A 26,436-nucleotide genomic window follows, 5' to 3' on the forward strand; every position below is an offset into this window, starting at 1 on the left:
CCACTGATTTATACACTATATTGTCAAAAGTATTGGGATGCCTGACTTTACACCCATGTGAACTTTAATGGCATCACAGTTTTAGTCCATAGGGTTCAAATATTTAGATGACCCACCCTTTGCAGCTATAACATCTTCAACTCTTCTGGGAAGGCTGTCCACACGGTTTAGGAGTGTATCTATGGGAATGTTTGACCATTCTTCCAGAAGCTCATTTGTAAGGTCAGGCACTGATGTTGGAAGAGAAGGCCAGGCTCACAGTCTCTGCTCTTATTCATCCCAATGGTGTTCTATTAGCTTGAGGTCAGAACTTTGTGCAGGCCAATCAAGTTCCTCCACCCCAAACTTGCTCATCCATGTCTTTATGGACCTTGCTTTGTGCACAGTTATGTTGGAACAGGAAGGGGCCATCCCCAAACTGTTCCCACAAAGTTGGGAGCATGAAATTGTCCAAAATGTCTAGGTATGCTGATACTTTAAGAGTTCATTGGAACAAGGGGCCAAGCCCAATCCCTGAAAAACAACCTCACATCATAATCCCTTCTCCACCAAATGATTTGGATCAGTGCACAAAGCAAGGTCCATAAAGACATGGATGAGCGAGTTTGGGGTGGAGGAACTTGATTGGCCTGCACAGAGTGCTGACCCTAACCTGATAAAACACCTTTGGGATAAATTAGAGCGGAGACTGCAAGCCAGGCCTTCCAAGTCTAAGGCTCCGTTCACATCTAGGCGTTTTTGGGGAGTTTTTCTGCTCTAGGATCAGCTCTCAAAATGCCCAACAAGACAATTCCTATTCATTTCAATGGCCCCTGTTCACATCTGAGCGTTTTTGACCCTTCTTTTTGGGCAGATTACAGGCGTTTTCCATTGGTATCTATTCAATCAAAAAACGCCTGCACAAAAAACGCCTGTAAATCGTGGTAAAAAACGCGCGAAAACGCTACGCTCAGGTGTGAATGTAGCCTTACATCAGTGCCTGACCTCACAAATGCGCTTTGGGAAGAATGGTCAAACATTCCCATAGATACACTCCTAAACTTTGTGAACAGCCTTCCCAGAAGAGTTGAAGCTGCTATAGCTGCAAAGAGTGGGCCAACTCAATATTGAACCCTATGGACTAAGACTGGGATACAATTAACCACTTAAGCCCCGGAAGATTTTACCCTCTTCCTGGCCAGGGCCTATTTTGCGATTCGGCACTGCGTGATTTTAACGGACAATTGCGCGGTCGTGCGATGCCGTACCCAAACTAATTTGACGTCCTTTTTTTCCCACAAACAGAGCTTTCTTTTGGTGGTATTTGATCACCTGTGCGATTTTTTGATCATGCGCTATAAACAAAAAAAGAGCGACAATTTTGCAAAAATAACAATATTTTTCACATTTTTTTATATGAAATTCCCCCAAAAAAATGTAAAAATCTAAATTTAACATTTTAGGCCAATTTGTTTTCTGCTACATATGTTTGGTAAAAGAAAATTGCAAAAAGCGTATTTTGATTGGTTTGCGCAAAAGTTATTGCGTTTACTAAGGGAAAGATTTTTGTCATTTTTATTGTTTTTTTTTAACGAGTAATGGCGGCAATCTGCGATTTTTTGTGGGACTGCTACATTGCGGCGGACCGATCGGACCCTTGACTGACATTTTTGACACTTTTGGGGGTACCAGTGACATTACTACAGTAATCAGTGCTAAACATATGCACTGTTACTGTAAAAATGACACTGGCAGTGAAGGAGTTCACTTTATTGGAGAGGGAGGGGTTAAGTGTGTCCCTAGGGGCGTGTTTCTAACTGTGATTGGCTGTGGCTACTGGTGTAAGAACAGAGATCAACAGTCCTACATAGTAGAACCGTTTGATCTCCATTCTTACACAGGGGAGAATAACAGGCGGCTTTGTTTACATTAGCCGCCTGCCTTTCTCCCTTTCTTCCGGTGTAACTGACGATCGTGAGTCAGACATCGGGTCCTCCGGACACTCGCGGGGGGGTGTTTGGGTGCGGGAGTGCGCCTCCAGCAGCGCGCGCTCGCTCCCTAGAGCCTCACAGGCTAGCGATGTAGTACTAAGTCACTATGCCTGTGAGGGGCTGACCGCCGACGTAAATAGTCGTTAGGCAGTCGGCAAGTGGTTAAAAGTCATGTGCGTGTAAAGGCAGGCGTCAAAATAATTTTGGTAGTATAGTGAATATGGCAGGGACCACTCTGACTTAGTGAGTTGGCATATTTCTACAGTTTAATTGCTTCCCACCCGGCCAATTTACATATACAGCCAGGTGGGAACTTCACCGTTCGATCCTGTGATGGCTGTGATCTTCGGACACAGCACCTCACAGATCGGGACATGGGTGCGGTGATTGGCCCTACCGAAGTTGTGTCCAATCACAGCCTTCACACCATGTAAACAGAGACACGTCTGTGTCAGCTCTCCTTGTTAAGCTCAGTGTGGGAAAGAGGGGGGGGCGGACGGACAGCAGAGGATGCTGCAGCCACTGTAACATCTCTGTGTAACTGATGGTTTTAGTGTTCAGTTACAGAGATCACACATACTGCAGCCATCTCCACACAGTGCACCAAGCACATCTGTCCCTGTCCAAGTGTCCCATGAGCATCTGTATCAGTGTCCCATCAACATCTGTACAAGTGCAGAAAACATCTGCAATAGTGTTCCATTGCAACATCAACATCTGTCAGTGTCCACTGGACAATCAACATCTGTGTACAAAAATATCGGTCAGTGTTCCAGTTCCCAACCAATAAATAAAAAATGTAAAGCTCCTCTGTCCTCCTTGTGCAAAGGTCCCGTACGCATACATAAACGGAGATCGCACTACACATGTGAGGTATCATCAGAGCGAGAGCAATAATTCTAGAACCAGACCTCCTATGTAACTCTAAACTGGTAGCCAATAAAGGCTTATAAAACGTCGCCTATGGAAATTTTTAAATACTGAGGTTTGGCGCCATTTCACCAGTGTGCGCAATTTTAAAGCGTGACATGTTTGATATCTAGTTACCTGGCGCAACACCATATTTGATATTTTACCAAAAATGTGGCTTGTATTATATTGTCTTGTCTTGTGCGTGCATTGAAATCCTTCAAAGTGTATTTATGCGTTCGTGTTTAAAATTGCTTTAGAAAAACTGCTGCGAAAATACTGCATGACATAAAAATGTGCAAAACTCACCATTTTATTCTCTCGGGCCTACTATAAAAATATATAATGTTTGGGGGCTTCAAGTAATTTTCTCGCAAAAATACTGATTTTCAGTGTCAGAAGGGCTGGTCTTAAAGTGGATAATGACTAAAGGTACTCCTTGGATTTTGCGTCTCTATTTGGCTAGGCTGTGAAAAAGTCTTACACATGTGGTATCGCCATACTCCAGGCGAGTATCCGCATGTGTTTCAGGCTGTAGTTGTAAGTATGCCTATACCGTGTGAAAGAAATAACTTGCTATTATGACGTTTTGTGAAAAAAAACCCCAAATTTAATTAATTTCTTAATTTTCAAAGAATTGTGGGAAAAAAATTACAACTTCAAAAAACTCCCCATGCCTCTTAGTAAATACCTTGGATGGTCTACTTTCCAAAAAGGTGTCATTTGGGGGATATTTTTACTGTCTTGGCATGTAAGGGCCTCGAGAAATGAGATAGACAGTACATTGGGTGTAATCAATTTTCAATGATTTGTACCATAGCTTGTAGACTCTAACTTTAACACAGACCAAATATTATACATTGGTTTGGCTTATTTTTAACCAAAGAAATGTAGCAGTATAAATTTTGGTCAAAGAGTATGAAGAAAAATGAATTATTTGCAAAATTTTATAACAGAAACTAAGAAAAATGCATTTTTTTTCAAAGTTTTCTGTCTTTTTTTTATTTGTTTAGCAAAAAGTAAAAACCCAGTGGTAATTAAATATCAGCAAAAGAAAGTTATATTTATGTGAAAAAAATGTCATATGGGTACAGTGTTGCATGACTGAGTAATTATCGTTCAAAGTGCAACAGCACTGAAAGCTGAAAATTGGCCTGGGCAGGAAAAGTGTGAAAGTGGCCAGTATTGAGGCGGTTAAACCATTTTACCGCTTTATTAGCAATAAAAAAAAGACAGAGGTTCCAATTCTTCTGCCCTGTATCCATTCTACTGGCTATCAGATCATGAGATAAAAATAAGATTTTTGTACTTAATGTAAAATCCATTTCTCTGAGTTTATCGACGGACACAGCGCTCTACAAATCAGAACTACCGGGTTATATTGCCTCCTCCAGGAGTAGGACTAGGAAGAAGAAATTAAACACCTGGCTACGCCCATGGGCTGTCCTCAGCTTGGTATATAACCCCCCTCTCTGCTCTATGTAATCAGTTTAGTAGCAGGCAGTATTATAAGTATCAGAACTCCATAGAGGGGTGGGTGCTGCGTCTGTTGATGAACTCAGAGAAATGGATTTTACTGCAAGTACAAAAATCCCATTTTCTCTTTTGATAATCGATGGACACAGCGCTCAATAGATCATAACTACTGGGACATCCAAAAGCAGTGCCAAAAGGAAAAATGAGGGGTGGGAAAAAAAACAAAAGGCTAAACATAAGTGCCCTTAACCACTTAAGCCCCGGAGGATTTGGCTGCTAAAAGACCAGGGGTTTTTTTGCGATTTTTTACTGCGTGACTTTAACGAACAATTGCACGGTCGTGCGACGCTGTACCTAAACGAATTTGACGTCCTTTTTTTCCCACAAACAGAGCTTTCTTTTGGTGGTATTTGATCACCTGTGCAATTTTTTGATCATGCGCTATAAACAAAAAAAGAGCGTCAATTTTGCAAAAATAACAATATTTTTCACATTTTTTTATATGAAATTCCCCCCAAAAAAATGTAAAAATCAAAATTTTTTAACATTTTCGGCCAATTTGTTTTATGCTACCTATGTTTGGTAAAAAAAAATTGCAAAAAGCGTATTTTGATTGGTTTGCGCAAAAGTTATCGCGTTTACTAACAAAGGGAAAGATTTTTGTCATTTTTGGTGTTTTTTTTTTTTAACGAGTAATGGCGGCGATCTGCGATTTTTTTTTCGGTACTGCGACATTGCAGCGAACAGATCGGACCCTTGACTGACATTTTTGACACTTTTGGGGGTACCAGTGACATTACTGCAGTAATCAGTGCTATATATATGCACTGTTACTGCAAAAATGACACTGGCAGGGAAGGGGTTAACTTTATTGGACAGGGAGGGGTTAAGTGTGTCCTAGGGGCGTGCTTCTAACTGTGCAGGGACATTGCTATTGGTGTAAAAACAAAGATCAATGGTTCTACATAGTAGAACCGTCTGATCTTCATTTTTACACAGGGAGAATGACGGGCGGCTTGTTTACATAAGCCGCTCCGCCTTTCTCCCTTCACAGGAGCGATCGTAGTGTGACCGGCGGACATCGAGTCCGCCGGTCACACGCACTGACTTGTCTGTGAATGAGCCGCGGCAGGCGCGCGCCTCGGCGGCGGGCGCGCGCACGCCCGCCCGCAATTGGCTCGCAAGTCAGTGACAGGCGAGTGACATATCCATACATCATTCTGCCTGGCCGGGGCTGACCACCGCAGTATATAGTCGTGCGGCGGTCGGCAACCGGTTAATAACCAGGACACAGGAGCCCCGTCTGAAAAAATGAAAATTTAAAGAAAAACAACCCCTGAGAGGGAACAGCCCCTCTTAAACAGCAACCGGAAAAAAAAAAAAGACCAAAAGAAGCATCCGCAGATGCCAAAGTGTCTACCTTATAGAATTTTGTGAAGGTATGCACTGACAACCAAGTGGCCACTTTGCAAACTTGTGATATTGATGCCCGAGGACGGAAGGCCCAAGAAGCACTCAACCCCGCGTAGAATGTGTGACAGGGAAAGGTAGAACCTGACCTATAAAGGAATAAGCCTGAGTTCCCATCTGTCTGATCAATCTGGAGATGGTAGCCGAAGAAGCGGCCAGCCCTTTTCTTGGCCCATTCGTAAACATAAAAAGCAAGCCTGACCCCTGAAAGGACTCAGTAGCTTCCAGATACACCCAAATCGCATGAACCACATCCAAAGTATGCAAAGAAAATTCCTTGGGATGAGCCGGCCTCGAGCACAAGGCAGGCAACACAATGCCCTCATTCAAAAAGTCAGAGACAACTTTGGGCAGAAATGAAGGACAGGGACGGAGAACCACTTTCTCCCTATGGACCACCAAATAGGGACTGCGACAGAATAATGCCGCCAATTCTGATACCCTGTGGGCGAGGTAATAGCCACCAGGGATGTCACCTTCTGGGATAACGTAGACAAGGGAATCTCCCGAATATTCTCAAATGGAGGTTTCTCAAAAACCAAAAGCACTAAATTTAATTCCCATGGCAGCAAAAGAGACCGTACAGGTGGAGCCACATGTCGAACCCCCTGACTGAAGGTATGAACTAGAGGTTTAGGTTTTTCTTGAACGGCTACCTGCCAGTAGAACACAATAGCATTGTCACTGGCAGTTTTGGTAGGGGAATCAAGCAATTTTCAACTCGGGTGGAAGGAAAGAAAATTGCATATGTATAGTCTACCTTACTATCCAAAATGATATGAAAACGAAAAAGTGTGGCCCTAATCTCGTCTAAGAGATCAAAGGCTTCAAGGCATATATAGTGCACCCGGAAAGTATTCACATCGCTTTACTTTTTCCACATTTTGTTATGTTACAGCCTTATTCCAAAATGGATTAAATTCTATATTTTCCTCAAAATTCTACAAACAATACCCCATAATGACAACGTGAAAGAGCTGGAGCTCGGCCAGAGTGACCATCGGGTTCTTGGTCACCTCCCTGACTAAGGTCCTTCTCCCCCGATCACTCAGTTTGGCCGGGCAGCCGGCTCTAGTCCTGGAGGTTCCAAACTTCTTCCATTTACGTATGGTGGAGGCCACTGTGCTCATTGGGACCTTCAATGATGCAGACATTTTTCTGTACCTTTCCCCAGATCTGTGCCACGATACAATGCTGTCTCAGAGGTCTACAGACCATTCCTTGGACTTCATGGCTTGGTTTCTGCACTGACATGCACTGTTAACAGTGGGACATTATATAGACAGGTGTGTGCCTTTCCAAATCATGTCCAAGCAACTGAATTTACCACAGGGGGAATCCAATCAAGTAGTAGAAAGATCTCAAGGATGATCAGTAAGAGGATGCACCTAAGCTTAATTTTGAGCGTCATGGCAAAGGCTGTGAATACTTATGTACATGTGATTTAACTTTTTTTCACATGGTCATTATGGGGTATGGTTTGTAGAATTTTGAGGAAAATAATGAAATTAATCCATTTTGGAATAAGGCTGTAACATACTTTCCGGATGCACTGTATATCAAAGGACTAAACAGAGCAAAGCTTACCTGGAGGATTTCATAGCACATGAGAAACTGACACATTCAAGACTGCTGGAGATCTTGTATGTGTTTATCTACCACAAAAAAAAAGAAAAAATGGCAAGCAGCTCATCAATTTATGCAGAATGAAGTCTACATAGAAGAGGCAAATCACTAGAAGAGCAGATTTTACATGCAGTGAACTGCCCCTCCATTGTCGTTTATAAATTTATGAGCTGTGTATTACCATTATCACTTTGTGCACTTTAAAATACCGAAAATTCAACTGACAGAAATGAAAGGCCAACACATTTAAAGAAAGATCTCTGATTTTAATAGTTTTTGTTCATTAAAAAAAGTTTAAACCTGCATAGCAATCATTTCAAAAATAATTATTTAATGTTCCATAATTAAACTGTACACAGCCTAGTTTTTTGAGACGTCAAAGCCCGATGGTTTTTTTGTAAGAAGTCCAGTGCAGTGGATTCCGGTTGGCCAAAGTCTCGATTGTGAATGCTCTGCATTTCCTGGGTGGCTGGGGTTGTGTGCGTTAGCGGCGTGAAAACCGCTGTCAAGAGCGGTGTGTTGATGAGTGTGCACTGGGCGGAAGGCTCCCTCCGGTGGCAGTATGTCTCAGAGTCGTTCAATGTCCCGATATTTCTTTCGAAGGATTGACACCTGATCCTTAAAAAGCACTGGATCCAGTCTCATCTGTGAGTGAATGAGCGGCATATAGCCAAACCAGCTGGCAAACGTATTCATACAAGTCTGTCTCTGGGCAAAGTGGTCAGGGTCGGCCCAACGAGAAGCTCTGGAGGTCTGAGAAGAAAACATAGGATGTCAGTCAACATGTTATTCACTAATACCTTTAAAGCATAAACATTCCATCAAATACACAAATTATTTAAAAGGGTCTTTACATCTATAAAAAGGTGTTTAAAGTTCCTTTCCCTACCACAATTGTTGGTTGTTTGTGCCCCCATTAAGAAGATTCAACCCTCTCTGTTTGTCCTGTTTATCATTTTTATTGAAGGTGAAAGTAAAAGAAAGTCCCAACTTATGGGTTGTCCCCAGAAAATTAATAGAGGGTAAATCTTCCAATGGGGACACTAGTTTGACCCGGGGGGGGGGGGGGGGGGGGTTTGGGCCTAACGCCGATCTACGTCGGCAGTCAGCCCCTCACAGGCAAAGTGACGTAGGGCTACGTCACTAGCTTGTGAGGGTCTAGGGAGCGAGCGCGCGCCCCCGGAGGCGCGCTCCCGCGTGGTCACGGACCCCCCCCGCGCGTGTGACCGGCGGACCCGATGTCCGCCGGTCACTCGGCAATCGGCGGGGGAGAGGGAGAATGTCAGGCAGCTTGTGTAAACAAGCCACCTGTCATTCTCCTTGCTGTTAGGATACTGATCACTCGGATCTAGTATGTAGATCCGTTGATCAGTGTCCATACAGCTCAAGCCCCAGCCAATCACAGTAGAAAGCACGCCCCTAGGGATACACACAGCCCCTCCCTCCCAAATAAAGTTAACCCCTTCACTACCAGTGTATTTTTACAGTAACAGTGCATATATATAGCACTGATTACTGTAGAAATATCACTGGTAACCCCAAACAACAAAAATGACAGAAATCTTTCCCTTTGTTAGTAAACGCGATAACTTTTGCGCAAACCAATCAAAATACGCTTTTTGCGATTTTTTTTACCAAACATAGGTAGCATAAAACAAATTGGCCGAAAAAGTAAAAAAATTTTGATTTTTAAATTTTTTTTTGGGGGAATTTCATATAAAAAAATGTGAAAAATATTGCTATTTTTGCAAAATTGACGCTCTTTTTTTGTTTATAGCGCGTGATCAAAAAATCGCACAGGTGATCAAATACCACCAAAAGAAAGCTCTGTTTGTGGGAAAAAAAGGACGCCAAATTCGTTTAGGTACAGCGTCACAATTGTCCGTTAAAGTCACGCAGTGCCGAATCGCAAAACACCCCCTGGTCGGAATGGGGGTAAAATCTTCCGGGGCTTAAGTGGTTAATTTGATACCGCTCCATCCGGCATACGATCTCAGAGGTCATGTGGGCATGCCGGGCGTGACCACGCACGTGACCTCCGAGATCGTATGCCGGACGAAGCGGTATCATCTGGGGTGTCACTTACGGCAAGTGGGTGAGAGACGGATCGGTATTGGGTGGGAGATGGAGCGGGTGAGAGACAGGAAAGTATTGAGTGGACGCCGAACGAAGCGGTATCACCCGGGTATCACTTACGGCAAGTGGGTGAGAGGTACCGATCTGCCAGCAGATCTGCTAATGAGGAATTGCTTTAATCCTTAATTTGTACGTGAGTGGCATATTCAGTAACATTTGTAAACGGAATTATGCTATGTGACATCATTTTACCCTTACATGAGCATCACCACCTAATGGTTGGAGGAGGAGACTAGTCTTGGACCCTGACATAGGATGTACAAAATATCGGCTGATACCGATATGCAATGGCCAAAATATCGGTATCGGCAACGAAAAACCGATATCGGTCGATCACTAATTGTAACCCTTCCTTATCTGAATACATCTTCACCTAGTCTTTTCCCAAGTTCAGGGTCTCTGCTTTGATGGGAATGATGTAACTCCCAAGTATGTGCACAGGACTTCCTTCATCCTGGGACCAAGGCATGCACAGCTCAGTGTACGTCCTCAAGAAGATTGCTAACAGGCAGGTCAGTTTATTTTATTTCAAAAGAGATGTAGCATTATTCTACTGCAATAAAAAGTCTATCTGCTCTCATTTTCATGCAGTTTTGTTTTGCTTTAAAAGGTGCAGAGGCTATGAAAAAAAAAAAAAAAAGTGGTTTTGCCTACCTATAGACAAGGACAACAGGGGTGCCAACTAAGTGCAGTAGGTACTTCCTTCAGGACAGATAAATGGCAACCCACTTTTGAAAAGGCTTGCACCAGCGTCCTGCCCCACAAGCTTCTACCATCAGGCCGACCAGCAAATTGGGCTTCTTATACAAGATAAAAAATCTTAAAGCTAGCGAGTTGCCATTTGTCTGTTTTAATAAAAGTAGCTATCTACTACACTTAGGCCCCGTTCACACTGGGGCAATCCGACTTCCAGGGGCGACCTCCGAGGTCGCGGTGCGAGCAGTGTGCCGCGACCTCGGAGCGGCCGGCACGGACTTCATAACATTGAAGTCTATGACGGTCGCTCCGGGTCGCCCCAAAGAAGCTCCGGACCCTTTTTCTAAGTCGGAGCGACTTGTGTCGCTCCTATCAGAACGGGTCCGCAGCTTCCCTATGGAAGGCGACCTACGGCGACCTGTGAGGCGACCAGGTCGCCTCACAGGTCGCCCCAGTGTGAACGGGGACTTAGTTGGTGCCCCCTGTTGTCCTTGTTTATGTTTTTAAGAGATCCCTCCAATCTCAAAGTGGAGCAGCTTCTAGTGCAATTGGATTTTCATTATCCTCATTGCTATATTGTGACTCTTATTTTCTGATGGAGGTTCTGTACAGAAGGGTCCCAGAAACTATTATGGACTTCTGATATCTACTCCTTGCATATATATATTTTTTAAATGTGTAAAAAAAAAATGTATTTATTAACTTTGAGCCCCTGCTTACATGCAACCTTTAGCGCCATTTACTGCCAACTATAGCCAACCTTGGGGGGATTTTGAGAATAAAATGCTAAACATTAACTGAAAGCTATTGGATGACATGTTTAAAGAGTATGTTTATTACAGTTCTTTTTCAGTTTGCACTCCTAAATTAATTTACGGTTACCATGAAAGTAATTTTTATGACTGCTTCACATTTTTACATGCTTACTTTAATATAATTCCATTCCATTACTTGCACATTTTATTTATTATAGGTACTTATAATTGCAGATACTCCCTCTAGTGGCTATCCGTATTTCACTACAATCATTCAGCCACCCCTGATAGAAAGCACGGACTCAGAGTATTTTTGTTTTTAATTAGTCAGACCTTACTGGCAGATTTGCATTGTAGAGTGGAAACATTAAAGAGGTTGTACACCTCAAAAAAAAAAAAAATGTAAAAAAAAGAAAAACCTGAACGACAAAAGGCATAATGAGCTAATATGCACAACATACTAGCTCATTATGAAATACTTACCTTAGAATGAAGCCCCCGCAGTGCCGCCCACACACCGTAAAACACCGCAGACATTTTCAGCCGTCCTTCCTGATTCCAGTCCCCTGGCCATCTGATTACCCAGAGGCGCGATGACGTCACTCCCACTTATGCGCGCGGGAGCCCACGTTCACGGCACAGTGCTCTGAAGGAATGGCACGAGTGACATCATCAGCTGCATGCAAAGTAAATATCTCCTAAACAGTGCAAGTAGGTTTACAACCTCTTTAAGGGCCCATTAACACAGGCGGACCAATCGGGTCCACCTGTCAGTTTTTCAGGCAGACCTGATCGGACCCTCCAATCTCCTCTATGGAGTGGCGGGTGTAAACGGACAGCTGATCCTATCCTATCAACTAAAAACAAACAGATGGGGATCCGTTCCCCATCTGTCTGGTGGATCGGATTGGATGGCAGCCAGGTGGAAACAGACAGGCGGTCCATTTACAACCGACTGCCCACAGAGGAGAGCGGGCTGTCTCTGTTCTGCATAAGCAGGGCAGACACGGACCAGCCCTCTGCCTGCTCACCGGCGATCAGTTTCCTCGCTATGCAGGCAGACTGACGGAGCCTACCCCGTGTGGAAGGGGCCTAAACCCCCCCCCCCAAAAAAAAAAAAAAAACCTGTAAGACAAAGGCATAAATGAGCTGGTATGCATGACATACTAGCTCATTATGATCTACTTACCTTAGAACTAAGCCCTCCAGTGGTGCCCGCACACCACTGAGACAGCTGACCTCTTTCCCGTTATTTCTTCCGGGTTCGGGGCTGTGAGTGGCTGGAACCATGGGGGGACGTCAATCCCACCCATGTGCCCGGGAGCCGCTGTTCATGGCACGGGAACTAAAGGCCCGGCACGGTATGCTGGACCTTCATAGCGCATGCGCTGATAAAGTCATCGGCTGCATGCACTGTGAGTTACTCCTAAACCAGGGGTCTTCAAACTATGGCCCTCCAGCTGTTCAGGAACTACAATTCCTATCATGCCTAGTCATGTCTGTGAATATCAGAGTTGTACAATGCCTCATGGGATGTGTAGATCCGCAACAGCTGGAGGGCCGTAGTTTGAGGATCCCTTTCCTAAACGGTGCAAGTTTAGGAGATCTTCACAGTACTACAGCTAAGCCTTACTTTAGGCTTACCTGAAGCTACAATTAAAATAGGACTTTATTTCCTCTTTCAACAATTTTCAGTTCTAAAAAGGTAAGAGCTGGAGAGATCAGATTACACATATTGCAGAATGGCCCCACTAGGAAGGATACACCCCTTTTCGCTCTCTATTCAGTGTTCAGACAGGCTATCTTGCTTAGTAACAAGCATGCAGGTAGCACTCTTTTTTTTTTCAAATTTAAAATCCCAGCCAGCTTTGTAAAACAAATGAAGGAAAAAATATTTTAAAAAATTTGTAACATTAGAAAAAAATAAAACAAATCTGCCAGAAACATTCAACTATAGTCTCGGTTCACTCTAAATTGGGCATTTTCAGTTGCTGAATGCCTACAGAGAGATAAGCACCTCTGGTCCAGGCCAGGCCTCGTTAACACTCCACTCTAAACTTCTCCTCCTTGTTACAGAACAAATTACATTCTCTTCTAATTTGTTGTCTTTGCACAAGGTCGAAGTTTGGCATGGCAGAAAATTAACAAGGATATGGAGGAAAAAGCTGTATTTAAACCTCTGTAGCAGTCTGAACAGACTTGTGTGTCTCACCAAAATACAATTTTAAATCTGTGTCCTACACGGCAGACAGAAGCAGCCCATCCGATTACTGCGATTATAGGACTACAAAAAATAACAATACACAGCTATCATTTTTCTAGTGCAAATTCATACTTCACTGTTACATTATAGCCATGGGTGGAAGGTGGCTGGTAAGAATTAGGTCCCATTCATACTTCACATAGTGGGAATTCGTGTTCTCGCTCGCAAATTTGTGTGGGTGATAGTCACGTGATTCTGCATTTCGCGCATATGGCAGCCCATTCGGTATGCATGTATGTCGCCCCAAAGAAGCTCTTGCTCCATTCTAGGCAACAAGCTTCACACAATTTTTCAAAACATGTTTTGCCACGATTGCAGTGGGATTCTGTTGAGTGGCAAAAATCGCACTACGTTTAGGATGCCATTTAGAATTAATGGCACCCAAACGTGTGTTGCGCATTTTGCAGTGATTGCCACATGATCTAGAATTGTGGTGATTCCGCCCTTGATTCCAAATTGCCAAGTGTGAATGGGGCCTTCGTGGCCAGCCCTCAGTGGTAGGACCTCTGTACGCAAGTCTATATCTTGGCCCACCCCCATCACAAAGTTTTCACTCTCTGCTGAAATTCTAGTAACAAACTGGGCCATCATTCAGCAGGGACTGGTGGAACGTCCAATAGACTACACAAGCCCTGAAGATAAATTAGCAATAACCAGATTCTGTATTCTCATGTCGGCTATACATACCTGTCCCATCATGGTTTCCTTGTACTGCTTCTTCTGTGTCACTTTGATTGGTGGCAGCTTGGTGACGGCAGACACCAGAAAGTTTATTAAGATATCTTCACAATTGGCTAATTGGTCCACCATATTTTTCAGACTGGCAGGCAGGTAATTGGTGTAAAGGTAGTGATAGTACCTGAAAAACAAATCATATGTGTTATCTCATGTAACAAGACGGCAATAAATAAATAAGATCCTCTTAACATACAACCCTTCTTCCCGTGTAACAGCCCTGGAGTTGGCAAAAGGCAGCTCAGGCAGAGAGTGAGTCTTCATCCCTGTGTAAGCTCTGACTTGGATCGGCTCGGAGCTTACAGAGGGATTCCTTTGAAAGGCAAGTATAGATGCTGCAGGGGCTGCATTTAAAGTTAACCTGTTTGACAAAGCAAAGGTTCCCTTTAAAGAATGTAACCCCAATATTTCAAATTCCTGATATGTCCCTGCTGTACTATGTACCTTATATCCAAGAAAAGAAAGACTCGCTGCTCCAGGTGAGGAAAAGGAAGCCCAATGGTGCTAACGGGTGCTCGCCTCCGCATACAATAATAAAAAAGAATTGGCAGCACTCCAAGCTGCATCCAGATTCGGTTTATTGGACGAACATCCCAAGTGTTACAACAGTGTACAGGTAGATGCTTTTCACACACTAACAGGTGTGCTTATTCATTACTTAAAATTTAAAGTTAACCTGTTTGACAAAGCAAGGGTTCCCTTTAAAGAATGTTACCCCAAAATTTCAAATTCCTGATATTTCCCTGCTGTACTATGTACCTTAATGTAAACAGTTAAATATAAGTGTTTGTCATTTTCTTTTTTTCTTTTGCATACTGTATATGTTCAAACCACCTTTGAATAACAAATATCACATTCTAAAGAGTATGTAAACTCAACATTTCATATTCCTAATATTTGCTTGCAAGTAACAAGTATACAAGTATCTTGTTCTATTTGCATTGCTTCCTGTGTGTGAAATGCCTGGTGTTCCTGCCAGTCCCTCTGCTTTCCTACTAAAAACTGACCACACTAGGCATGAGCACATCCATTCCAGTGTGGTAAGTTTTCTGGCTGTGCTGGGAACTCAGCCTGCTCTCCTCCAATGATCAGACTTCTACTGATCGCCCCCTGCACAGGCATTAACGGGGAAGAACAGAATGTACGGTACTTCGGTTTCTCCTCTTCCAGCTCTCAGCTCCTTATGCAGCTGACAACACAGGATATTATTTAAAATGTTCTAGGTAATTACATATAACTTTCTAAATATTGATTTATGTCATCCTCTGCCCAACAGCTGAAATTTCAGATCAAGTTTACAGCTGGAGTGCTAGCATTGGTTACTGAAGTGAAAGAGTAGATGTAAAGTGGTTGTAAAGGTAAAAGATTTTTCTGGTTCGTTCATTGACGGACACAGCTCCTGATCTTCATGACCATTTGTTATACTGCCCCCTACAGGAGTAGGACACTAGGCAGAAAAATAATCTGGCTACTGCTATAGGCAGTCCCAGGGGGTATACTCCCCCTCTCTGCTATAATTACTCAGTTTTGTTACAAGCAGTGTCAGAAGAATTACAACTCCACAGAGGGGAGGGTGCTGTGTCCGTCAATGAACATCAGAGAAATGGATTTTACGGTAAGTCAAAAAACCCATTTTCTCTTTCATTCATTGACGGACACAGCTGCTAATCTTCATGACCATTGGGACGTTCCAAAGTAGTGTTAAATATGAGGGGTGGGAAAAGCAAAAAAATTCCCAAAGCTAACCAGTAGCCAACCAGGCAACTGGAGCTCAACCAAAAACAACTGGAGCCCACCTGAAAAAAACAATACACCCTCAAAGATGATCAGGTCCTCTAAACAACAGCCTGCAAAACTTTGTGGCCAAAAGGAGCATCCGCAGATGCCAACACATCCAGTTTATAGAACTTTGTGCAAGTGTGCCCCGACGACCAGGTGGCCGCCTTGCAAACCTGCGTCACTGACGCCTGGTAACAGAAGGCCCAGGAGGCTCTAAGTGCCCGAGTAGAGCACGCATTGACAGGGAAAGGAGGAACCTGACACCTGATGGAATAGGCCTGAATAACTGTCCGATTCATCTAGAAATGGTCACAGAGGAAGCGGACAACCCTTTCAGGCATGCAAGGTAATTTCCTTCGGATGTTTTGGCCTGGGACACGGGGAAGGCAACACAAAGTCTTCATTCAAATTAAAATTAGACAACCTTTGGGAGGAACGATGGATAGGGGTGAAGAACCACCTTATCTCTGTGAATCACCAAGGTGAGCGCCGCCAGTGCATCGATGAATGGTTGGTAACCAGAGGGCCCCGCAGCCTCAGAGGGGATCAAGTGGGGAGATATGCTCCAAAGACTCCATGAGTCACCAGGGGGGAACAACACAAAAAGTGTAAAACACTGAAAAGGGACAACCTCCACTGTGCTGGCAGCACCACCCAGTCGCCAGGCACAAAGCACCAAACAATCCTCATCAGAGAGGGAGAGGACCCTACCAGACACACCACCCAGCAGAAACAGGCACCTGCAGCCACTAGGATAATCTGCACTCGAGCGGCGATCAGGAAGTGAAAAGATCCAGAAGTCAGCACCAGGGAATGAGGAGGGGCTCCCACCTCTGAAATCGCCGCCCACAGGGCTCCACTGTCATGGCCGCCGCTATTTTAAATGACAAACCACCGCAAAATGGCCGCTGGACTACACAAACATGCCGTACATAGAAACACACAGGCTACAGCAAAATTGCGGCCGGGGCTGCACCATGAAGCTCCCCAGGACCCAGGAGGGTTCTCAAGGCCTCAAAAACAGGTCCAGGCAAGACAGGGACACTGGCAGGAGCTCCTAACAGGTGCAACCCATCCCCCCGCACAGCCGATTGCTGGTGTCGCCCTGGCCCCACCACAGGAGGTGGACCAGACCCCCCATACAGCCCCAGCATAAGTGGAGGGGGCGGTAGGATGGGGGACAGATGGAAGGAAGGAGGGGAACCCGGGGGTCCAACCGTCTCAAGGAGGGGTTGTATGCGACCTTGCGAGGTGTTTAAATCACAGGCCAGCCCCCGTTCGGTGACCTAGCATGGAGCACGGAGCTGAGGTCTACGTGCGCTCGCTGGCCAGACTGGGGTGACCACTGGGTCTAGATTATCCAGCCTGTCGCCCAGTTTGGCAGTTGATTGCAGATCTCACAGGAAAAAAACCAGGAGAAAAATTTCTATCTAAAAGGAAAAAATTGCCAGGACCAGAGATCCCAGCAAGGAACTAGGTCCTTACTCCTGACTAGGCAGAAAAAAACTGAGTAACTATAGCAGAGAGAGGGAGTATACCCCCTGGGACTGCCCATAGGTGTAGCCAGATTATTTTTCTGCCTAGTGTCCTACTCCTGTAGGGGGCAGTATAACCAATGGTCATGAAGATCAGGAGCTGTGTCCGTCAATGAACGGAACAGAAAAACCTTTTACCTTTACAATCGCTTTATGTCTACTCTTTCACTTCAGTAACCAATGCTAGCTCTTCAGCTGTAAAGTTGATCTGAAATTTCAGCTGTTGGGCAGAGGATGACAGAAATCAATATATAGAAAGTTATCTGTAATTACCTAGAACATTTTAACTTTATCAGTTGTGTATGTACACATAAAGTGAGGTTTTCATACTTGCCTGTAAGTATTCATAGACCTTATTTACTGTAATAAACTTTACTCTTATAAAAGTGTAGAATCCTGGCTGAACAGGATATAAATGAATAGGACACATCACATAAATACTAATTAATTCCTCTATATAAGAACATGGAAATGTAGGCAGAATGGTTGTAGAATGGATGGTATTGTTCCCTTGTATCACAGGGACTCGAATGATTGCATGTTGGTAGTAAGGACATAGGACTGTGAGTGTATGCATTGAGGCAGAGAATAAAGAGAGTCTATAAGCTCTTTGTACCAGGCTATGGAATATGTTAATGCCAAATAAATAATAATCATGCACTCAGTGTTATGTAGAGGGTTTGTTCTTTGAGCTGTAGATAAAGACCTGATACAATCTCTTTGGGTGGGTGGTACATGGTGGCACTGAATGAAGGCCATAGCAGAGAACATGTCTCTTTCACAGCACACACAGCCCACCCAATCCCCCCCCCCCCCCAAACCAAACACTGGCAATTTTTTTCTCTCAACTTCCGTTAGAATTGTTACCGGTTGTCAACTGCCAACCAGATCCATCCTCCAATCTCCTGCTTCCGTAAAGTAAACTATATGCAAAAGTTTTTTCTCATTTTGGATAGCGTAACAGAGGGTTATGCCCGTCAGGTATTTTTTTTTTTTTTTGCCATCTGTGTCCTATTGGGGAGATTTCCCTACACGTCCTGTCCCATACTCAATGTGGGAAGTGAGAAGAAATCCCTGAAAATTAAGGGAATTTCATTGGGGCCCCCCCTGTTCACCAGAACTAGAGTCTTCATTGGATGGTTTCTCCTCTATTACTTTTCTGGGTACAACCCAAAATTTGGGATTTTCTTTCACTTTCAATGATAATGGTAAACTGAACAAATAGAGAGGGTGAATTTCCTTAATGAGGGCAGAGGTGGCAATAAAAACCTAATAGTAGTTCTAATCCATCTCCACTCTGTCCAAAAAAAGGCAAAAACACTTTGCCTTTAGTTATACTTTAAAGTGTAACTCTAGGACAATACTACCTAATCTTTAAACCCCCCCCCCCCCCTTTCTAAGTTACATACAGCTGCAAGAAAAAGTATGTGAACCCTTTGGAATGATATAGATTTCTGCACAAATTGGTCATAAAATGTGATCTGATCATCATCTAAGTCACAACAATATACAATCACAGTCTGCTTAAACTAATAACACAAAGAATGAAATGTTTTCATGTTTTTATTGAACACATCATGTAAACATTCACAGTGCAGGTGTTTACATGGCGTGTTCAATAAAAACATGACAACATTTCATTCTTTGTGTGTGATTAGTTTAAGCAGACTGTGATTGTCTATTGTTGTGACTTAGATGATGATCAGATCACATTTTATGACCAATTTGTACAGAAATCCATATCATTCCAAAGGGTTCACATACTTTTTCTTGTAGCTGTATTCGTAAGGTTGAATAAAAGACACCAGTCCATCCAGTTCAACCGGTGTGGATGTGTGTGTTTATGTCAAAAATCATATCCAATATCTCAGTATATTGTGTTCGCCAAGATGCCCATCTAAGAGTTTTTTTAAGACTATCAATACTTCCGGCTGACACCACAGATTGTGAAAGTGAGTTCCACATCCTTACCACACTGACAGTGAAAAACCCAATGCGCAGTGTAAGGTTTAAACCGCTTCTCCTCCAATTTCACTGCGTGGCCGTGTGTCTTATATTCCCTGAGACTGAATAGTTTCTTCCCTATGTTAGAATTACCATTTAGATATTTGTATACTGCTATTATGTCTCCTCTCAAGCGTCGAGTCAAGTCCTATACTAACTACCCTATAGAAGGAAGATACCTATATTTACCTATTCTCAGGGTACTCTGGTCTGGTCAAGTGATCGGCTCTTCTTTCTTAGCAGCTAACAGATGTCCCATAGTAAGTGGGTGACGGCACTGTATAAGCATTCCAGCTGTTGGAGTGCTCTCTCCTCTCCCCTATAGTTGGCGCTGGCTGACGCAGGTGAGATCATGTGACCAGACCGGAGCAGCCTAAGAATGGGTAAGCATATCTTTCTTCCATAAGGCAGTTAATACAGGTGTTGGAAGGGATAGATTTATCCTAGAATTACACTTTCATTTTATTATACCCCAAAAACCTAGCTGCATACTCCTATTACGATATCTAGAGCTGCACCATTCTGGATAAAATGAGAATCACAATTTTTTTTTTGCTTAGAACAAAGATCACGATTCTCGGCGCAACGTCATCTTTTACATTATAAAAAAAATTGGGCTAACTTTACTGTTTAGCTTTTTTTTTCCCAAATTCACGAAAGTGTATTTTTTCTCAAAAAACAGTTTGAAAGACTTCTGCGCAAATACAGTATGACATAAAAGATTGCAATGATCGCCATTTTATTCTCTAGGGCACAGGTGTCAAACACAAGGCCCGTGGGCCGAAAGTGGCCCCCCAGGCCATTTTATGTGGCCCTCGCACCTCTCCTGCAGCTGCTGCACCCCCCTTGTCTCTGCCCCCACCTCGTCTTTGTAGTCGGCAGCAGAGAGGACAAAACTCCTTAGCTAGATCCTGCACTCCTCTGTGCAGCTGCAGAAAGGCTTGCCTTTGCCCACCTTCTACCCCCCCCTCTCAGGAATCCGCAGCAGAGAGAAGGGCACAAATCCTGTAGCTCTCTGTGCAGCCGCAATACCACCTTGCCTCTCCCTCCCCTGGTCTCAGCATTCAGCAGACTCTGAAAGCTGACTCCAGCCCTCCTCTGCTTCTCCTCCAAACCTTGCACTTCTTCCCAGATCCATCCGCATCTTCTTCCTGGCAGCAGCACTAGGTAAGGGGGTGATGTAAGGAAGGGTGGGTGACTCTTGACTTCTGATGGTGGGGGGGCTCTTGACATCTCATGTAAGGGTGTAAGGGGGCAATATTCTTACAGATATAACCGGCCCTTCGAGGGCAACCATAATGCTAATGCGGCCCGCGATGAAATTGAGTTTGACAGCCCCGCTCTAGGGTCTCACTTACAGATGGCAGTTCATTCCTTTGATCCAAAAGAAGGAAATGATACATTGTAAAGCATTGTGTTTATAGTTATCTAGCAGCCTTAACAATGTTGATAAACATTTGCCGGAGGCCCTTTTTTTTTGACAGCTCAGTGAGCAGAGAACAGCTCTGTAAGAATACAGGACATGCCGTTTTAAAAAGGTTGTAAACTGATTAAAATTATTTTTTTTTCTTCCGCATACTAGCTCATTATGAAATACTTACCTTAGAACGAGCCCCCGACGTGCCGCCCGCTTACCTGTATGACGGGCAACATGTTCAGTCGTCCGTCTTCCGGGATCGCGGCATCCGGCCACCTGATTGGCCGGACCCGCGATTACGTAACTCCCGCGCATGCGTGCGGGAGCCGATGATCACGGCACGGGGCTCTGAAGGAACAGCACCAGCGGCCGTTCCTTCAGAGCGCATGCACCAGTGATGTCACTGGCTGCATTTAAGGTAAATATCTCCTAAATGGTACATGTTTAGGAGATATTTACAGTACCTATAGGTAAGCCTTATCATAGGCTTACCTATAGGTTAAAGTTGCAGAGGGGGGTTTACTTCCTCTTTAAGATCCTGAGGCGGGGGTGAATAAGATCCTGAGGCGGGGGTGAATCGAGATTGTGATTTTAACTTTAATTGCAGCTCTAAAGATATCTGACACTTTTTCCCCCTGAAACCCATCTCTATGATTATGATCTGCTCACCCATCATCAGTCTCATCATGACAATAATGGGAAGGAAAAGGCAAGTCTTACTTGTGATAGATAGCAGCTCCTGTTAGTACCATGGAGTAGTCATTAGTCCACTTGGAAGTGTAACCCCACCGCTCCTTAGTGCTGTCCCAGAAGTGACTGCGAGCAGGATATCCCACGATCCTTTCTGGAAAGCTCTGCCAAACTGTAAAGGCAAAATCCACCTACAAGGGAATAAAACAAAAAAGTGGTAAATACGGCTTCATCCACGAGCAAATTCTTTAAACACACCTCCCTCTGAAAGGTCCCTATTTATAAAGGATACCACTGTCTCCTAGTGCCGCTGGGCCTGCCAGATATTAGACTAGTTGGTTCAAATATGGGAGCAGGTTTTAACATATGGGTAGGATTAAGTTGGGCATGCAAGTGATCCAACCACCTCATAATGCCTTCTAGCTCAGTTTCTGCAATAAACAAAGATGTTTGGGTGGCAAGACGGTTCATGTTTAGGCCAAAGTGGGAAGGAGAAAAAGGGGTGGCATCGCAGGCAGTCGCCCTTGTTTTGTCTCATCTCTGGGGCATTGGCTATCTGACAAGTTTGTGAAGGTTAAATGGAAACATGCCGCTTCTTTATGTTACAATGTTTCACATCTCCAGGCAGATTCATGATTAATCAACATCTGTCTTGACACATTTGATGCCACCACTGCATTTAGATTGAGTTACGCAGGTATAAAGTAGGTTTGTTCTCTATATGGATTTGAACCAAGGTTTCCTCCCGCTGTTCAGAATTACTGATTGGTTATTTGGTTTATACCCTGACGATCCTTAGACAGTGAATGCTAGGAACATGTGAACGAGAAAATGTGAGGAATATTTTCCATAAATGGATAGGCTACAGCTAAAAGGACCATCAATCCTAACTAGCCAAAGCTCACAGCAAGAGGTTGGTACAATTTTCTGTGACTTGTAGTTCAATAACCTTTAAAGAAACCTGTGAAAACTAAAAAAGAACACCTAGATGCTTGTATGACACCGTCAAATTCTTCTTGATAAGGGGTCTCCAAACTTTGTAAACAAAGGGCCAGTTTACGGTCCTTCAAACTTTTAGAGGGCAATAGTGGGAGTAGTAAATGCTCTTGACGTCAGTGGGCGTGAACAATGCCCCATCATTGATTTTAGGGGGAATAATTCTGTCATATTGTCGGTATCAACAGGAGGAACAGTGCCCCATCATTGGTGTCAGTGGGAGTAATAGTGCCCCATTATTGGTGTCAGTGGGAGGAATAGTGCCCCATCATTGGTGTCAGTGGGAGGAATAGTGCCCCATCACTGGTGTCAGTGGGAGGAATAGTGCCCCATTATTGGTGTCAGTAGGAGGAACAGTAGCCCATCACTGGTGTCAGTGGGAAGAATAGTTCTCCATCATTGTTGTCAGTGGGAGGAATAGTGCCCCATCATTGGTGTCAGTGGGAGGAATAGTGTCCCATCATTGGTGAGGGCAATAGTGGGAGCAGTAAATGCTCTGACGTCAGTGGGAGTGAACAATGCCCCATCATTGATTTTAGGGGGAATAATTCTGTCATATTGTTGGTATCAACAGGAGGAACAGTGTCCCATCATTGGTGTCAGTGGGAGTAATAGTGCCCCATTATTGGTGTCAGTAGGAGGAACAGTAGCCCATCACTGGTGTCAGTGGGAAGAATAGTTCTCCATCATTGGTGTCAGTGGGAGGAAAAGTGTCCCATCATTGGTGTCAGTGGGAGGAATAGTGTCCCATCATTGGTGTCAGTGGGAAGAATAGTGCCCCATCATTGGTGTGAGTAGGAGGGATAGTACCCCACCATTGGTGTGAGTAGGAGGGATAGTACCCCACCATTGGTGTGAGTAGGAGGGATAGTACCCCACCATTGGTGTGAGTAGGAGGGATAGTACCCCACCATTGGTGTCAGTGGGTGGAATAGTGCTCCATCACTAACGTTAGTGGAAGAAATAGTGTCTCATCATTGGTGTCAGTGGCAGGAACTATACCCCCACTGTTGCTTAGAGTGGGGCAAAAATGCCACAAGGACCGGATTAAAGCAAGCAAAAGGGCAACAGTGTGCTTTATTGAATTTCTAACCCTACTACTATGGTGATGGTCCCTTCCACACCTCACTATTGGGTATATAGCAATTGGCAGCCTCACCAACAGTAAGACACAGGGGTGGGTTGGAGCCTATGGCCTTAGTATCATAGTTGGTATTTGCATACCACAGTGCCACAGGTGTCAGGAACCCCGGGGTGCCATTGAAGCTATAAGTACCCGCTCTGCTTACTTATTTGAACCCCCATGTGAACTTTGACTCACAAAAGCAGCTTTCTAGTGGCTTTAAAGTGTTTTTACACCTAACTTAGCAAGTGGCAAACAAAATACAAAACATAGAAGTAAATGCACCTGCTGGAACAAACAGGGAGCTGCTCGTAGTGAAACTACTTGGTATTCTAACTCAAAATTATGCACATTTTAATGTATCCATTAGCTGAAGTTCAGCCCGTCTGTAGGATTAAATTCAGATTTATAACTCTGCCCTTTTTACAAGAAAAAAAATTGCTGACTTTTGACAAATTCCGGAATCCTTTCATTTGACCTTCCTAAGACAAACTTTCTTATGAAGGTCATTCACCTTTGTCTTGTACAGATCGTTCAAAATAAATAACAACAAACAAAAAAAAAAGCGTAAGGACTGTATGCCAGTCAAGTCCCCAGGGCCCTTTACTTCAAACCATATACATCCATCTGCTGGTGGCAATGACATTTATCATGTCAAGGACGCGGCGGCTTTAGCCGGAGAGGAAGGATGACACTCTTGCTGTAAATACTTCCAACACCTTCATCGGTACTTGAATAGTTTTTAGTAAAGTTTTGAAAACCAACTAATCTGTGTCACTGCAAAGAAATTCAACCTCAAGGCACACTGGATGCCCGGTTAACTAAAGATGGAGCAGAGCCAAGTTTAAAGAATAAGTTCACTTTTCTGCAGCATTGGGAACATGTTACATGTTCCACCCTAAAAACAGGTAGAACATGTAACATGTTCCCAAAAGGTAAACTTTTAGTGTGATCCCTTAAAGGGAGGCTCTGCTCTATTTAGGTCTATAAGAAAGGGTATGCAGCTTGAATGAAACAATCCTATCAATGAGCATTCTGTGTATATCATCTTTTGTATATGTAAACTATGGGGTGTAATATATATATATATATATATATATATATATATATATATATATATATATATATATATATATTCAGTGCTACTTACAACTACTACCTCCTCTCCTCTTCCTTTTTCTGTTGGGGTACCCCAAGGTTCTGTTCTTGGACCGCTCCTTTTCTCAATCTACACCTCCTCCCTGGGTCAGCTGATTGCCTCCCATGGCTTTTAATATCTCTACGCTGATGACACCCAAATCTAACTCTCCACCCCTCAGCTCACTCCATCAGTCTCCTCCGAATCACTAGCTTACTAACAGACATATCAGCCTGGATGTTACATCACCTCCTCAAACTCAACCTATCCAAAACCGAGCTAATGATATTTCCTCCCCCACATTCCTCTTCCCCTGATTTCTCTGTCAACATCAACGGCACAACTATCAACCCGTCCACCTATGCCAAGGTCCTAGTTATAATCCTGGACTCTGAGCTATCCTTTCAGCCACACATCCAGTCACTGTCCAAAGCTTGCCGCCCCAACCTCCGCAACATCTCCAAGATACGTCCCTTCCTTACCAATGATACCACAAAGCTTCTAATCCACTCCCTGGTTATCTCTCGTCTTGACTACTGCAACTCCCTTCTCATTGGCTTACCTTTGAAAAGGCCACCCCCCCCCTTCAGTCTATCATGAACGCTGCAGCCAGGCTCATCCACCTTGCACCACTCTGTGTCTGCTACCCCTCTTTGCCAATCCCTCCATTGGCTGCTACTCAATCAACGAATTCAATTCAAGTTACTAACCATAACATACAAAGCCATCCATAACTTGGCGCCCAGCTACATCACTAATCTGGTCTCAAAATACCAACCAACTCGTTCTCTTCGTTCCTCCCAGGGCCTCTTGCTCTCTAGCTCGCTTGTAACCACTTTCCATACTCGCCTCCAGGACTTCTACTGAGCTTCTCCCATTCTCTGGAATGCTCTACCCCAACCTGTCCGACTATCTCCTACTTTGTCTACTTTCAGACGATCCCTGAAAACACATATCTTTAGAGAAACCTATCTGGCATCCACCTAACTACTGTACTTTTATTTTCTCCATCAGCCCATCCCCCACAGTTATTATCTCTTGTAAAGATAGTAGTTAGGCAACCGCACTCCAACTTGAGAGTTTGAAATAAATAAAATCCATTTATTAAAGATTCAAATAATCCATAGTGACAAAAATCAGAGACAGAGGACAAACACAGTTGACGCGTTTCACAAAATCATATTCGCTTAGTCATAACCAGTGCTTTAAGTGTGCCGGTATGCACTGGTAATCAGTACCGCCACTTCCAAATATGGCTCTTGAGCATACCGCCACCTCTCCGTGAGCCTTAGCGTACCAGTATGCTCATTTTGAACATCTGCGCCCTCAATTGCCCCCCCTAAGAATATTTCCCACTCCAGAGCCAGACCAGTCACCACCAGTGAGTCCCCCTGCTCCGGAGTCCAAGCCCAGGCCAGGGGGATGCTCTGTGGGGACCCTGATGTGGGGTGGGGGGGGGGGGTGGGGACAAAATTTATAGGCTATAATAGAGTACCGGCACCTCTTTTGGGCCACTTAAAGCACTGGTCATAACCATGGGGATACATGCGGAGATGCTGCCTAAATAGTGGACTGCAAACAAAAAAGCCAATTTCCGTTAATTAACTGCTTTTCTGCTGTGCAAGTTGATGGGGAAATCTCCCCTGCAAAGCTATTGTGTTCTCCCGATGGGGGTAGCGCCGCGTCAATGCCGGGAGAACACACAGTGATTATTGCTA

At 44.0% G+C, this 26,436-nt stretch overlaps 1 protein-coding gene across 1 annotated transcript in view; it reads right to left on the reverse strand.

The window, feature by feature from the left end:
• Positions 1-7,696: 7,696 nt before the first annotated feature.
• The window catches only part of EXT1 (exostosin glycosyltransferase 1), a 470,442-nt gene continuing 451,702 nt past the window's right edge, over positions 7,697-26,436 (reverse strand). The window contains exons 9-11 of the mRNA XM_082257566.1: positions 21,492-21,652; positions 13,989-14,160; positions 7,697-8,204 (exon numbers count right to left, since the gene is read on the reverse strand). Coding sequence (XP_082113692.1) covers positions 8,019-8,204; positions 13,989-14,160; positions 21,492-21,652 — 519 coding nt within the window. The 3' untranslated portion in view covers positions 7,697-8,018. The remainder of the gene's footprint in view (positions 8,205-13,988; positions 14,161-21,491; positions 21,653-26,436) is intronic.

This window comes from Pelophylax lessonae (genome assembly GCF_965119305.1).
Source record: "Pelophylax lessonae genome assembly, chromosome: 5".
NCBI classification, from domain to species: Eukaryota; Metazoa; Chordata; class Amphibia; order Anura; family Ranidae; genus Pelophylax; species Pelophylax lessonae.